At 42.5% G+C, this 15,384-nt stretch overlaps 1 protein-coding gene across 7 annotated transcripts in view; it reads right to left on the bottom strand.

The window, feature by feature from the left end:
* Positions 1–114: 114 nt before the first annotated feature.
* The window catches only part of RAPH1 (Ras association (RalGDS/AF-6) and pleckstrin homology domains 1), a 197,532-nt gene continuing 182,262 nt past the window's right edge, over positions 115–15,384 (bottom strand). For all 7 annotated transcript variants that reach the window (XM_027678366.1, XM_027678365.1, XM_027678367.1 and 4 more), the window contains 6 exons: positions 14,605–14,748; positions 13,282–13,392; positions 10,455–10,553; positions 9,744–9,864; positions 7,998–8,140; positions 115–3,469 (listed from right to left, as the gene is read on the bottom strand). In XM_027678366.1, coding sequence (XP_027534167.1) covers positions 1,493–3,469; positions 7,998–8,140; positions 9,744–9,864; positions 10,455–10,553; positions 13,282–13,392; positions 14,605–14,748 — 2,595 coding nt within the window. In that variant the 3' untranslated portion in view covers positions 115–1,492. The remainder of the gene's footprint in view (positions 3,470–7,997; positions 8,141–9,743; positions 9,865–10,454; positions 10,554–13,281; positions 13,393–14,604; positions 14,749–15,384) is intronic.

Here is a 15,384-nt window from a genome sequence, read left to right as displayed (position 1 = left end):
GACTGTAAAGAGATGACTCACAAAAAACCAAAGCAAATCAATAGTATTTTTTACTCATATAGGCCCTTAAATTAAATTATTAGCAAATGTTATTGCCTCTTAAGGTTGTTTTTCTTCCAGTCTTCTTCCTTCACTGCTAGAAGTGCAACTCTGTAATTAACAGGTTAATGCACTGGTCACAGTCTCTGGCGGGTCAAAGAAAAGAGAATTTCTACTCTGCTTGACCTGAAATTGCCACTCCCTTCTTTCTTTCTAGAAGGGAAAGTTTCCTGACAATTTCTAATGAATTACAAACAATACTTTCTTTACATATTTCCAGACACTTGTTTTTGTAAAGATAGTACATCATCTCAGGCACAGAGCAGGTGAGACTGTATGCTGTGTATGCTTGTGTGAGAACAGAACACTTTCTATAGAAACCTACCTGTTCATTCAAGGAAAGAACTACACGGATAAGTGATGGACCGGCGTGGGTCAGCCTTGTGGGTTGGCAGGATTTTCGACTGCAGGAGTCCTGGCAGCTTTCAGAAGGGGTTAACACAAATATGTTCATCTTGAGCCATAGAAACAAATGATCGAGCCTACCATCAGTTAGAATGCATACTGTTTTGGAATAACATATATTTATCCTACTTAACTGCATGGACAAATAACTTTGAAAGAATTTGTAGCAGTGTATATTTTTAAACTATTTGGGAGGAGGGGGAGGCTCTCTATAGTATAAATATATTTCACTCCAGCCCACTATATATAAAATCTACTTTTTTCCTCAGAACATACTCACTTTCAGTAGTATTATGACCAGAATGTTTTGGTATGTTGAATCTGTACTTTTCAATCAATGGACCATGTACAGTTACTAGCAGAACACCTCTGGCTCTGCACCATTTACCCACCACAAACTGCTGAGAAGTTCGTGGGTTTGGTTTTTTTCTTCCTTTCTTTAAAGTGCCCCCTATATCTCCATCTTTGTGGTAAGATTTGACCAGTTAGAGTCCGATTCCAGGTAATATACTGACTGAAACAATAAATACGGTTCTACAAAAAACATTCTGGTTATCTTCTATAATTGCGACGAAATATATCACAATATATTATATACCTACACTTATAATACATGCACAAACATGTCTCACGTGGACAGACACTACAAAAAAATTATCTCCCTCCCCCACCCCTAAATGCAGAAAAAGAACGAAAATGGGGTTTTGGTCCAATCCATAAGAAGGGTAAAAGAAATTGAAAGGATGAAGCCAATACCTCTCTACTCACTTTTTCCAATAAAATATCAACACCCCCAACCCCCCAATTTTTTAGCCTAGCCATGAGAGGGGAATGTCTTTACATTTAGCCTTAGCTGCAGTTTGAGATCACCTCTTTTGATGGGGCTATCATCCACATCCCCACATTCTCTCCAAGTGCGCAAGATCACAGGCTGGCTGATCCCAGAGCAGCCCACGAGTCATGGAGAGCACCGGCCCCTTGGGACTGACTACCAGTCCCGTGACAGCTTGGTGTTCTGATCCCTTTTGGGAGGTGCTGGGGGCGGCCCCCTCCGTAACGTTGCATAGCCAGATATATGACTGCCCCCAAAGCTGCTCGTCTTCTGCTGGTCAGCCAGCAGCTCCGGTGGGGGCGGAGGCAGGGCCATGTCGTCCATAGTGGCCGTGGGCTCTGCCCTCGACATCCGCGCAGAGGAGAGGGAGCCGTGCCGGGTGATGGATTTCCGCTGCAGCGTCCGGTTGAGGTCTGCCAGGAATCCTGGCTGAACGCTAAGGCTGGACTTGGGTGAAGTGGGCACTTGAGGGCCAGCTGGCCCTGGTGGCTCCGCGACCTCCGCCTGCGTCAGTCGGGTGCTGTCGTTCCGCTTGGGGCGTGTGGGTGGTGGGGCTTTTTTCACAGACGGTTTTGACCACGCCTGAGGCTGGGGATTTACAACAGCGACTTTTGGGGAGGTGCTGCCTGAAAACACAGAAGGGATTTCTACTGGTGGGGGAGGAAGATCTATTTCAGGTGGTGGTGGTGGGAAGTCTGAATCAGATGGTGGTGAAGGGAATTCAACCACAGGTTCCTTTCCAGATATACTCGGAGCAGAAGCCTTGGCTGGGATCCCACCTTGTGGAAGGACAATGGGCAGGCTCACCCCAGAAAGGTTGAGCTTTCCTGGCTTTGGAGGGGCTGGAGGAGGCGATGACTCCTTGGAAGGAGACCCTGACGGCTCTGGTGGGTGTGCAAATTTGCTGACAAGGCGGTCCACTGAAGGCCTCTTGGACTCATGGTACTCAGTGGAGCTTGTGGACTTGATGCTGGAGTTGCGCTGAGGTGTCGGAGGCGGTTTCTTCCCTCCAGGGCTTGATGTCTTGCCGGCCTTTTTGACTGGAGACCCTGATTTGTCAGGGGGGGGAGAACCTGCAGAGGAAGCTGGGGAAGGAGGTGGAGGAGGAAACACTAAACTGCTCTCTGGTGGAGGAGGGGGGAAATCTGGTGAGGGAGCAGCAGCAGGAGCAGGCTGCCATTTGGGCTTTGCCTTCACTGCTGGAGGGGACTGTGGAGCCACACTCAGTGGAAGGGGTTTCAGAGGCTGGGGCTCAGTGGCAGGTGGGGTGGGAGGAGGAGGGAACTGGCTAACTATCTGCTTCACCACTGATGGCACTGGGGACTGAGGGGATGGAGGAGGCTTCACAGAGAAACTCTGCTGCTTTGGGAACGTTGCAGGGGGAGTGGGGCCAGGAGGGGCTGGAGGCAGAGGAGGCACCTGGGGAGAAGTGACACTTGGTTGTTTCTTTATTGCGAGGGGCAAGGGAGCTGTCACAGGGGGGGTGACATGTGTGACCCCTGGTGAGGCTGCCTTCCCACTGGGCTGAGGGGGCAGAGCTGCCATGACAGGCTTTGGGGGCGCCTGGGGAGGTGAGGGGGCAGGCACAGGTGGAGGTGGTGGTGGCAATGAGGAGGCGACAGTGGCCTGGCTTATGTGTGGCTGAACCTGATGGATCTTGGGGGGCGGCGGTGGCGGCGTGAACTGCGGCACTGAGGGGGCACAAGGTGCTGGCTTCAGCTGTGCCATGGCTGAGCCCGGCGTGGGGGGCGGCGGCGGAGGCGGGGGGGGTGGCATGACCCCGTTGGGGGGCACCAGGATCTGAGGCTTTGCCGAGGGCAGGGGGGGCGGGGGGCCCTGCTGTGCAGCGGGAGCTTTGGCAAAAGGCCCTCCGTGCTGGGCGGCGTTCTGCAGCCGGGTGATGGTGCTGTACTTGACGAACATGGTGGCGGGGGAGCCCCCGGACGGGGCGGCCTGGCTGGGCAGGGGCGGGGGCGGCGGGGGAGGCGGCGGAGGGGGAGGAGGGGGCGGGGGAGGAGGGGGGGGCAGCGGAGGGGATGGCTGGGATGCTGTGTAGGGGGTCACCACCTTTGTCTGTGGGGACACAGGAGCTGTGACAGACACGAAGGGCCGACCTACAGGCTCCATTCGGGCCTATGGGGAAGGGATTTTTAGTGAAAGTGGAAAGGGAGAAAGAGAAGAGAGAAGGGAGGGAGGGAGGGAGAGAGGGAAGGAGACAAAGAGGTTACAAAGTCAAGGTCTAAATGTGCCTGTCATTAAAAATTAAGTGGCAGATTACAGCATGCAAGAAGTAGTAGCAAAAAAATGGAGCAAGAGACAATTCCATACACTGACAAGCCAGGACCATGCAATCTGATGGGGCAGGTCGGGGGGGGAGCTGGCAAGAATAGGTGGAGCCAGGTCTATTCCAAGCTATGCTGACTGTCAGGGAGAAAATATGCCAGCCTTGTTACTTCTCTGGGGCAGGCAGTGGTACCCAGTGGTACCCACTGGCCTCCTTTGGGCAAGTATAATGACCCAAACCGAGTCCCCGCCAGAGCACCACAGGCCATGACAGAGGACATCAGGCAGAGCAAGAGACTGTGGACACCTCAGCTCAGTACGACTGGCATTAGACCACACACAGCCTCCCAGAGCATCTGTCAGATCTTTACGTGGGGTAGCTCAGGCCTTACACTCTTCAGTGTTAAAAAATGCAGAAATCCTGAACTGCTCTAAAACATATTGAGAGCAAGCTCTACAGAGGAATACTATTGAGATCCTTTTCCTCCACATGCTCTGGTATCCAAGATTAGCAAGGAAAAAAAAACAAGGAAAAAGAGGGAAAATTGAGGTTTCCTAGGAAAATTTCCCTGGAAGGGAATGTTTAGGCATCTGCAAAAGAAAGTTAGGTTGGAAAAGTTATACATGCAACTATCACAATAAGCAGAAAAATTAAGGAAAGACAGGGAAAAGCTGACTAAGGGAAGGAGCAATGGGAAAGCAGCAGGCAATATTTTAGTCCACTCATAGGGTTTTGCTCAAGTTAAGGTGTTTCTCTAAAACTGTAAGCCTACAAAACAATAATTGCATTACTCAGGTTTATAAACATCCTCCTAATACAAAGTGGTTTGGCTACAAGCCCAGGTGTGAATTGCACAGTGCACAGCATAGAAACATGCATTAGAAACACAATGCCACCATGGCAACTGACCGCACTGGGTACCTCTGCCTTATTAGTGGATACCTTGCAATAAGTTAGCCCACTTATACTCATTTTCACTGCAAGAGCAGGTTTGCAAATCACTTTGTTCTAAACACAGGTGCACAGAGTGTCTGTATGTGCAGAACTCCACCAAAAGGATTAGAGTCAGAAACAACAAACAGTGATTTTACCACACACATGGGGTGTGCCTCTACCTGTCACAGTAGGTCTGGAAGGCAAGAGTATTAACAGTTCTGGAACTAAATCAAGGTGTTCACATTACAAAACAGGAGAGAAATCTTGATCTTTTGCAGGTGTTAGTCTGTAAATTACCATTCTCCCAATCACCCAGGTTAATGGATTTTCAAGTAGCACCACCTGACCTTAATTGTGCCCTGTATAAGGCACCATGGGTGTGCTGCCTTTAGTTGTGCTGAGCTTCACTTTTGACACCTGAGACAGCAAAAAGCAATAGGAAAAGTAAAAGTGCAATAAAACAGACAGAGAGGGAGATGAAGGCATAACAGAATAACTATCCCTGAATGGCAAGACCTTGGAGAATCTTCAATCTGTCCCTTAAGGCAGACACAGTGAGCATGCATTTCGATGCTTGTTGTAGCATCCCGTTTGAAATAATGTGTTTAAAATCTAACAAACAAACTAAGGCATAATGATCTTCACTGCCCAACTGTGAACCATGTGAACAGATGAATAAAGTATGCTTTGGGCAAAGAGCAATCTTTCAAAATATGAAGTGGATGGATTATCTGCACTTTGTGAAACATTTTTTTAAAAATCTTAGATATATTTGAAAGAGGGAGTTTTCCTCATACCCATTGAAGGCAGTTATTTTCACAGTGAGCAAATTAAACACTCACAACGGGGAAAAGACTATTGTGCATCTGAGAAGGGGAAGCCCATCCCATCTCCACAGAATCAAATAAAATTTCCACATCCAGAAACATATTTAGTCATACTTTGTTTACAGAAGAACCTTGAAAGAGATAATTGTGCTCTTTTTGTCCTTACAACTATGTGACATCCTTCTGTGTATCTTGAGAAATTACTTATTACATACTAGCAATTCCTATTTGTAACATGCATCTTCATGACTATCTGAAATTCTCAGAAATGCTATAAAAACAATAGTATCTATTTTTGAAGTATCAACTGGGGGGTTTTTTAGCTATTTTTTTCCTAAGAAAACAAACCTTTGCAACTGAACCGTTTGCCATCTCTTTTCCCATGCTAATTGCCTTTGGACTGGTTAGCAAGTTTAGGTCAAATATGACAAACTCCTAGAAATCTCAGTATGTTTTCAGCTTCAATAAATTGTTGTGAAGTTACTGGCAGCTGGTAAATGAGGGAAAAGCAGGCAGAACTCACCCATTATTAACCTGTTAGCCAATAGCCAACCAGTGCAACAACCTGGCTGGAGATCCAGCATCAACATCACATCCCTGCTCAGCCAAAGCATGCTGTGTTCTGCCCTGCTTGCCGAGGGGGATGAGCCAAGGGTGACAAGGTGGGAGAGAGCTGTTGCAGAAGGGAAAGGACATGCTGGACACGTCCTGGCACTTGCAGCAACCTGCCCACATGAACTTCTTAAGCCAGCCAAAGCACTGCCTCTGAAATAACTGTTTGGAGACTTATCTCCCTAAACCAGCATGTCCCATGTAAATTACAATTCTTTCAACACAGTTGTTTCCTTTCTTGGCACACAGTTTAACATTTTCCACTGCCAATCTGAATTATTAGTTATTTAAGTTCCCTGAGCCAAACCTGTACTGTAGTTTCACTGAAGGTAAATTTGTCACCAATTCACTCAGAATTTTTTTAACATGGCTTGAAATGATAACTTTACATGGTTCATTTCATTTGGATTCTTTGGAAGTTTTAGGGCGATCCATTTACCTGTGTTATGCATGAGGTAATGAAATATACCCTTTCTTGGATTTGTGCACAAAAAGGAATTCAAATTCATGAAATCTTGATACATGGATGGCCCTCAAGAGGAAGTATTATGAATATTTTAATTTTAAAATGGCTTTTATCAGACAACATAAAAATTCTTGGGGATTATTTAAATGAGTGATTACCAGCAGCACTACAGACTTAATAAGAGCAACAGTGACCCCACGGTGGTAAACTTCAAACTTTTGCCTAAAGGCTCACTGAGTGTAGCAGCAGGATTTTTACACTGAACCCAAAACTCGAGGAAACAGGAACATTACCATTCTCACTGCTAGCAAGTACCTCATCTTGTGCATCTATCCCACTCCTGCAGAAAGGATGCACCCTGTACCCATGCACAAGCCATCTGCTGATGGACATACACCAGGTGTTGCACTCATGCAGTAGAAAAACTTGGATCACAATTTAGCAAGCTACATTCCTGGACTGAGTACTATTAGAATCAGACAATTTCCAAGCCAGCAGGCACTGCAGAAAAGTTATGAACCCCAAAGAATGCAGCCATGTCAGCTTTCACATTGTCACACGTGCTTTCTTATCTGAAAACGTGATGTTTTATCTTATTTTTAGTTTTTTATCTGAAGCACCAGTGCCAGATGTAGTGATGCATGGATTTAGTTTTAGTTTTAAAAAGCTTGCTTCTCTGGCTTGAACCTGGGGTCTGGGGAAGGTTCAGACTTGACAGAAGACAGCTTCTCATAGTGTCCTGCCAATGTAATTCCTCGTGTAGCTACTACAGTTAATGACATCAAGGCTGTTCTCAAACCTGGAGATTCCTTTGAACTTGACAACAAACCAACTTAAGTGGAACTTTTGCTGTGAAAATCTTCCCCAGGAAGTACACCAGTCAACTACCACAAGAACAGAAAACTAACCAAATCACAACACCCCTGAGCCCCAGGCTCAGTGAGTTAAAATCTTTTGTAACTCTTTACCAGCAAGAGTAGATACCGAGTCTGCCTCAGTTCACAACTGCTGTCAACGTCAGTACTTTTGTTTTGACTGTATCTGAGGTTACTGTTTCCATTTCCACCTAATATAAAAAAACTTCTGAGTAAAAGGTTTGAGTGAAAAGTACTACTGAAGTACTTCAAAATACACCTGTCTTCAGGTCTCAGTTATTCACATCTTTACAATGGGAAGATGTGGCTACCTAACTGAAGGGATATCGTAGTGAAAGAATTTCATTCAACTTGTTAACAGCTTATAATTTTATTTTGCCTTCATTCAACATTAGTTAATACGACTCTATGAGAAGGGCTGTATCATGCCTTCAAAGAACAGAGGGCTTCTGTGCACACAAATAAAAGCAAGAACAGAAAGTTCCAGGGCTGAATTCCCTGAAAAATCAATCCTGAAAAAACAATTATATAGCAGTGTAAATCAATAATGCAAGATAAAAAAAGAGAAGAAATGCACTCAGGACAGAGGTGGAAGAGGTATATCACTCTGTGTCGTACAACTGGTTGAGTGTTGGTTCTCAAACTAAAGTCTTCTTGTTACCTTGCTGGATTCCTCCAGTTGAGTGCCTCGTTTCCAGGCCTCGGAGAACATGGAGCTGACAATACTTTGGGAACGGACATGTCCAGCTGGCTGGGTGTCAGAAACTCCACTGTCAGACTGATTAGAATGATTTGACTGAGATTCTGTTCAGAAAAAAAAATTAAGAAACAATTAGCATATGTTTCTGAATATAAGAGTAAAGTCAGCATGCTTATAATGCAAGTCTGTGTGACACTTATTGGTCACTCTTGTTAAACACGTTATCCAACCAAAGGACATTGCTCCCAGTAACTACTGCATATGCTCTAGCTCACATTTAGGCCACTACTGTCTGGAAAATAAAACAGATCCCTGGTATCAATCAAACCTGAAGCTACACAAAGATGGCATCATACACTCCACAGTAAAAACACACTGCAGCGGTGTGGGTTCTGAAACACTCAGCAGCTCCTGCACTTTGGGAAAAGTCATATTTTATGCAGTGCATGCAGCCTGCTCTCTCCAGCATTCCTCCCCAGCACAACCTTAAAAACAAACACTGGACACAGGCCAAGGACAGGCAAACTACACTAGCCAAGGCAGGAGACTGCTTCCAACAACCCATTCCTCAGCAAGAGAAGAAATGATGGGCTTCCTGCAACTACCCAACACTGATGATGCTCTGGGCCCACAGGATATCTTGAAAAGACAGCAGCCACTGCCAGACCATTTTATTCAGCCTGGTACCTGCTTTCTGTGTAATCCCAAACTGTCCTAGGAAAAAAAGAGCATCTAGGCACAGGTTGGAATGCAGCTCTGGCAGAGCACTCATGGCTGGTGGCTGTGGCTCAGCTCCCTACAAGAGACACTTGATCAGAAAAACACCCAACTTGGATGGAGAAATTGTCAATAACCAAGAATTTACTGCTACACCTGGCAAGCTACAGTTCACAGCTGAAAAGATGCCTTCCCAGTGAGGCTGAACTTGCTTATCTCATTCTCACAGCCTACTTTCTGAACCTGTCCAATTCAGTAGCATTACTTCCTGACCTGTGTCTGCAGTGGACAAAACACTCACACTCTACTGCACTTTTTCAATAATTAATCCAGCCCCTGAGGGTTCAGAACAACCTGGCAAAGCATCAGTCACCTCTGAACAGTGAAATGACACTATATAAACCATTCAATTTTTAAACTGTTATGTCCTACAAAAAGTCAGTCCCAGTCCTGCTGAGAGGTAAACAGGAGCACATTACTGCAGACAGGTACAGTCTGACATAGGAACAGAAACAGTATTTTTAAAGCTTGTCTCTAAAGAGATTGTTTGGATTTTTGCCTTTGGAGAGGGACTATCTCTCATTTTCCAATCTCAAATATTTCAGTCAACAAAAGCAGCTTAAAAGCTACAGATGCCCATTCTATGCATCATAACATAAATTTGATTTTTCCAATAGATGAAACATAGAGGAACTGGGAATTCAAAATGACATTTCCTCTTCTCAGTATCAGAAAAACACTCTTCTTTGGAGGTGAACAAGAAAGTACTATGTGTTTCAAATACATACACTACTGCAAGTAATATAACAATATCACTATTTACATGTTTTTATGTTAAACATAAAGTCAGTGGTTTAGACTAAACATAGCATAAAAGACTTTGGAGAAACAGTCCACTTCCTGCAATGGTCTCTCTTTTGAAGTGTCCAGACAGCAGATGATAAAAAAGGTAATTAAATCTTTGTATTAGGAGATAGATCACATTATTACCTGGCAGACTAGATGAGCTGGAGCCTGACTTGATACTGGAGCTAGACAAGGAAGTCCAGTCATATGCCGATTCTGTTCTCTTCAATGCTTCCTGATAGTTCATGTATAGTTGCTTCCCATACTAAGCAAAACGACAAACAAATTTAACAACTGTATAAAGTCTGTGTACGCTTTTCAGACTGTTGAGCTCCACCTCTGGCTTCTCTATTTCATGCTTTTTCCCTTCCAGAAAGCAACAACAGGCTCTCTGTTAAAGGAGCTCAGGCAATATTTTGGGGGTTTTTTATTAGTGAATTGCTGAGAGAAAGAAAAACAGTTTATTTATGCTGGAAGAGATAGTGTCAAGCAAGAAATGGTCCAATTAATAAACTAAGGCAAGCTGGGGATCTTAGAAAACAACTCTGTTTTCTAAAATCTGTAAGAGAGCTGGCTAAAATCTATGCATGATGCATGGCAGTTAGAACTTTGCCACGTGACAGGGGTGCAGCAGAAACAAGAAGAAAGGGCCCAATTACTGAATTATTATAACAACAAAGCCTAATAATTTTTGCTAGGGCATGAAATACCTAAGAAGACTGTACAGTTCATGTTCAGAATAGTTAAACAGAGGGAAGTTAGATTTAACATGTATTTTGCTAAGTAACTGCAAATAGTTTTAAACAGGTGATGACAACTCCTCGCGACAACAGTGCACGACTGCCTAGAGGTTACCTTAGCAATGCGGATGCCATTGATCCACTGGTGTAGAGTTCTTACATCATCACAGCAAAGATACTTGATATACTGGGATTTCTTCTGGATCTGAGGATGCTGCAGAAAAATTGTTAACTCTCATCAACATTTTAATAGCTAGGAATGCAAGGAAAGTTGTTGAGGTCTATACAGACAAACTTAATGTTGGAAGCTCTTCAACAGAAGTCTGCATTCGAACCCAGTTAAAAATGTTTCAGACTATTTCAGGAGGTGAATTTCAGTGAGGATTGCTTCACACATGGATTGGTAGTGTGTCCAGTGTGCACCGATTTCAGGTTTGAAACACTAAGAAAGGGCAAGTCTTCCATTATTTTAGGGCTTTAGTACTGTCTACCTACACCAGCCTTCTGTACCTCTGAACTAACCCACTGCTTGAGGGAGACAACCAACATTTCACCTTTTTGTCACATCAAAAAAAAAACTAGAAGGAAACAAACACTCCCTAAATGACATGCTGTTAAGCATAATTCCATTTTCAGCTTGTAGAGCCTTCCAGGTTCCTGCTGTACTGATACAGGGCTATCATCTAAAATACTTGCTTCTCCCACATGCACGTATAAAAAAGAAAATATGCTGTATTTATAAATTCAGAAGACAAGAAACAAATGCATATTTTTCAGAAGTTAGACACTGGAAATCATTCTGGATGGATTGATTATTCAGTTGTTTCCTGTCCATGCTGTAAAAGTTACATATCTCTCAGCTGTTGGAGCAACTCTTAATACTCAGGTTTTTATCATTTCCTCTGTTAGCTTACAGTTCAGTGACATAGAGTTTTGCTAGATGATCGTAGGTATTTAAGTTTTACTGAAGACTCTCAGAAACATATATCAAAGGACTTTTTGTCTCTTTTCAGAGTATTTTATCCTGTTGTCTCTCAACACAATTATATCCATATGAACAGAACATGTTTATCTCCATAAACAGAATATATATAACAGACCTCCTTATGATATTAGATAATTGCTTTCATTTTTCACTTCTAGCCTCCTTCACATACAGGTTGTGTAATGAGTCTATATAAGCACAATTACTTTGCTAACAAACACCTTCTTCCTGGACTTGTTCAAAAATTTGGTTGTATAGAAATAAGAGAACCTCTCAAAAATCTATCATTTAGGACCAAAGAGTTATTATCAAATATTAGCACACAAATGCTATATTTAACAATAGCACAGCACCTGGCTGGAGCAGCGTAAGTTTTGATATAAACAAAGGAAGTGAAGACAAAGACAAAGACAAATCCAGTCTGGACTTCAGTGAGAATCGGACCTTCAGTTTGTATTTGCCATTCACCTCTCCCAAAACACGTCCATGTTCATGTTTTGGGAGATACTGCCCAGTGTAGTGAATCTTTGCAGCACAAAACCGTATTTCTAGTAAAGAATTGTGTGTGATTTCTATACATTCATACTAATATAAAACATTGATGTAACATTATAATAATCGAGGAAGGCAGAACTCAATCCTGTTTAAGATAATAATTTGGGGATTCATCAGTTCCACACTGCAAACACAGCTTCACTTTGTGTAAGTTATCCGACTACCCCATTAATTTACTTTAAGGGACAATTTTGACATATTAATGAAGACACGAAAATGTTACCATCAAATTTTATGCTCAGAATGGCAATACTTTTTTTAAAAAAAATCTACTTAAGTCTGTTTTACCCTGTGAGGTCAACAAGTCTGAAAAAATAATTCACTATCAACCAGTCCAAATGATATGGACAGAAAGTGACATGTAAGCAGAAGAAATCAATTTACTTCAAGCAATTTATAAATACCTACAAATACTGACATTTTTGGCTGCATTCAATTAACTGCATCAATGACCTATAAGAACATGGAAAATACTTCTAGTTTCAGCTGTGTGCTTTCTCCATAAATATCATGTCCCATATTTAATATTCAGTGTCTACCATAGAGGGGGCTCAAAAGCATGTTGCCCTGTCTATTTGAAGACGAAATCCTTTTCCAGGCAGTGGACAGCCACACACTCCAGATACATTAACCAGTGTAATGTACTGACATGTACACCACTGCATGAGCTACACATCAGGGAGGGGAAAAGTGCAACTACAACCATCTCTTGCTACTGGCACCATTTTCAAATCCATGATGACACTTTACTTGCTGTGAACACAGTGTTTTAAAATAGCTTTGTACCCAGTTATCTTGCAGGAACTGACACCATTCTGAGCACTGCGTGGGAGTCAAGAGAAACTGGGAGATGTGTTGATGCAATTAACCCTGACGTACTCACGTTATTATTCTCATAGTTTAAGATCAGGTCACCAGTTTTATAACAGTTTTTGCTACTTGTTCTTTCTACCTGTCCTTTATACTCAGAAGCTTCTTCCTTTACAGCATCCCCTTTCCTTCAGATTGGGCAACAAGGGTAGACTTGAATGTCTAATATAAATTTCTGCCCAGCTCTGGACCTACACTCTGAGAAGATGGCAACTCCCCAGAGTTAGCATTTCAAGGATATTATCTCACTGAACCTCAACTGATGTAAGGTATAGGGTTGCCAAATGGAAGAGTTTAGTGTATGTTTTAGAGTATGATGAACAGTTAAATAAGACTGGTCCTCATTAGTCTGGAAATAAAACACTTCAGGGCAATATGAAAACATTCACAAAGTCACGAGGAGCACAGAGAACAGGTGACAACTGTTCACTAACTGTTCATGTTGTATACAAGAACTAGAGTAAAATAAAATGAAAAGCATTCAGAAGCAGTAAAAGTGTATTCAAGGTATACCACATTGCTGCAGTGTTACCTTTAGTACTAAACAGTAGTCTGTGGGTGCTTTGTATTTGTTCCGATAGTCCTGCCCATAGTAAACACTGACATGGTCCAGCTGTAGAAAGCACACAAGATCCCTGGAGACCTATGAAAAACAAAAATAGTCATTTACAAAATATCTTTAGAAGAAATCCACACACTGACAAAATCAGCCTAATGTTAAGATCCAGTACTAATAAAAGGACTAGTTAAGGTCAAATATTAGCTTCCATCTGATTTGAAAACTACCAATACAAGAAGGAGATACAGCCACACATAAACTCTTGCATCAGACCTTCATTTTTAACCAACACACACTTTTTCAAATTCAGTCTGTTTTTTGTGTTTTGTCTGTATCTGGCCTTTTGACATTTTATACTGGGTTACTAATGTGCAATCAGAGCAGGTATCAGAAGAAAGTAAATATGATTGGTGGACCAGGAAGTTAAGAGCTGTTGGTTACATTTAATCTCAGTAATAATCAAGTTGTCCAAATTCCAGTGTGACTGTGAGTAGAATTCTAAAGATGTTTGGCAGTGATTGCAGGGCACAGAATTTCAACAGGCTACTTCCATACAGATTGTTTTAACAAAGCAAAAGGTTGTGGAAAGAACATCTGGCACGTATTCAACTCTAAAGAGAGCTGATGCACTGACAGAGATTTCCTCTTCATTGCCAGCTGTGTGGGAGGTGGAATTCCTGTCTGGGGAATCGGTTGATGCTGTTGAGATTGATGAATTCATGGACAACTTGAACTCACAGTAGTTCAGCCCTGAAGCTCTGATATATTTGCAGCAGCTTTCTATTTACTTTTCATTATCGATACACAGAACAGCAGTGCCACTGAAGAAATGGTATTGTAATTATCAGTTTCAAAAAACATAGCACCAATTGGTCCAAGAGGAATCCCATTTATATGAACTAACTAAACCCATTGAAATTATTCAGACTGATTGTGGATTTGGTCTGATACTCCACGATTGGCAGTTGCAGTGCCATTTGGTCCTCCATTTGAATTATGCTTGAGAAAAAGATAGCTTCTTAGCTCCACCAAAAATTTTTCCTCAAGTACTTCTGATCACCTAACCGTAAACTCACTCAAAAAGCAGACACTTGTCTTCTTGTATTTGAATTTGGGGTTATATCCTTCACAACAAGTGCTGCCACAGCAATTTACACCATATTTCCATGATAAAGTCAGCTTTTTTAATTAAGGATGTGGCACTAGGAAAGGCACAGCTAAGTCAAAATTTAAAGTCTCATATGCACTAGTTACGAGCAATAAACAATTCAGGGAAATTGCTTTAAAACAGCATACCTTTGCCTTCCCTTTAGGGACATAGTAGATTCCAGAAGCCCGAAGAAGAAAGTAACGTTTCTTCCAAGACTTCTTACCGTCCTCTTTCAGCCACAAAACTCCCTCAATCTCTGGCACAGTTACAGAACTTCCACAGAAACATTCCTGCCGATAAACAGTGGTTTGGGAAACAGACAGAACATAGGGCATGCACTGGTTTGTTTTTGATGACTGAAATCCTTTATCTAAGGAATGAGCACATAACAGGCATAGCTCTTTTTTTTCACACAGTGGTATGAATTACAGATTAATCATAGAAGTAATAAGGTGCTTAGCACCTTAGTATTGGCTCAGTGCAACAATGACAAAAAAAACCATCAGCAGTTACTGAAAAGATTTTCTAACCACTGCTGATCAGTAATAGAGCCCCCAATGGCTTTACTGGCTTTAAGGTCATGAGGTCACCCTACAGATACAGCCTCATATGTGTAAGCATCCACAAAACCTAATTGCACATCCATCAGCTACAGCTATAATTCATTCCAGGAGTACTTTGCTGCTACTAACTGCCATCAACACTAGAACTTCTGTTAGGGTTCTATTTATAAAGAGCTAACAGAGAAAAAAAATGCTTTAAATACACTCCGTATTAATATGCAGCACAGAGACTTGTGAATAAACCTAGAAGATAGAAAGAATACGGTAGAATTGCAACTCTCTGCATGTCATGACTTCAAGCATCTTTTTGATCCACAGTATTAACAATATACTAAGAACATGCATATGCTACTAATAAATTAA

Source organism: Neopelma chrysocephalum, unplaced genomic scaffold (assembly GCF_003984885.1).
Source record: "Neopelma chrysocephalum unplaced genomic scaffold, ASM398488v2 Primary Assembly neopelma1_44, whole genome shotgun sequence".
Taxonomy (NCBI): domain Eukaryota; kingdom Metazoa; phylum Chordata; class Aves; order Passeriformes; family Pipridae; genus Neopelma; species Neopelma chrysocephalum.
This window is presented reverse-complemented; position numbering and strand designations above follow the sequence as displayed.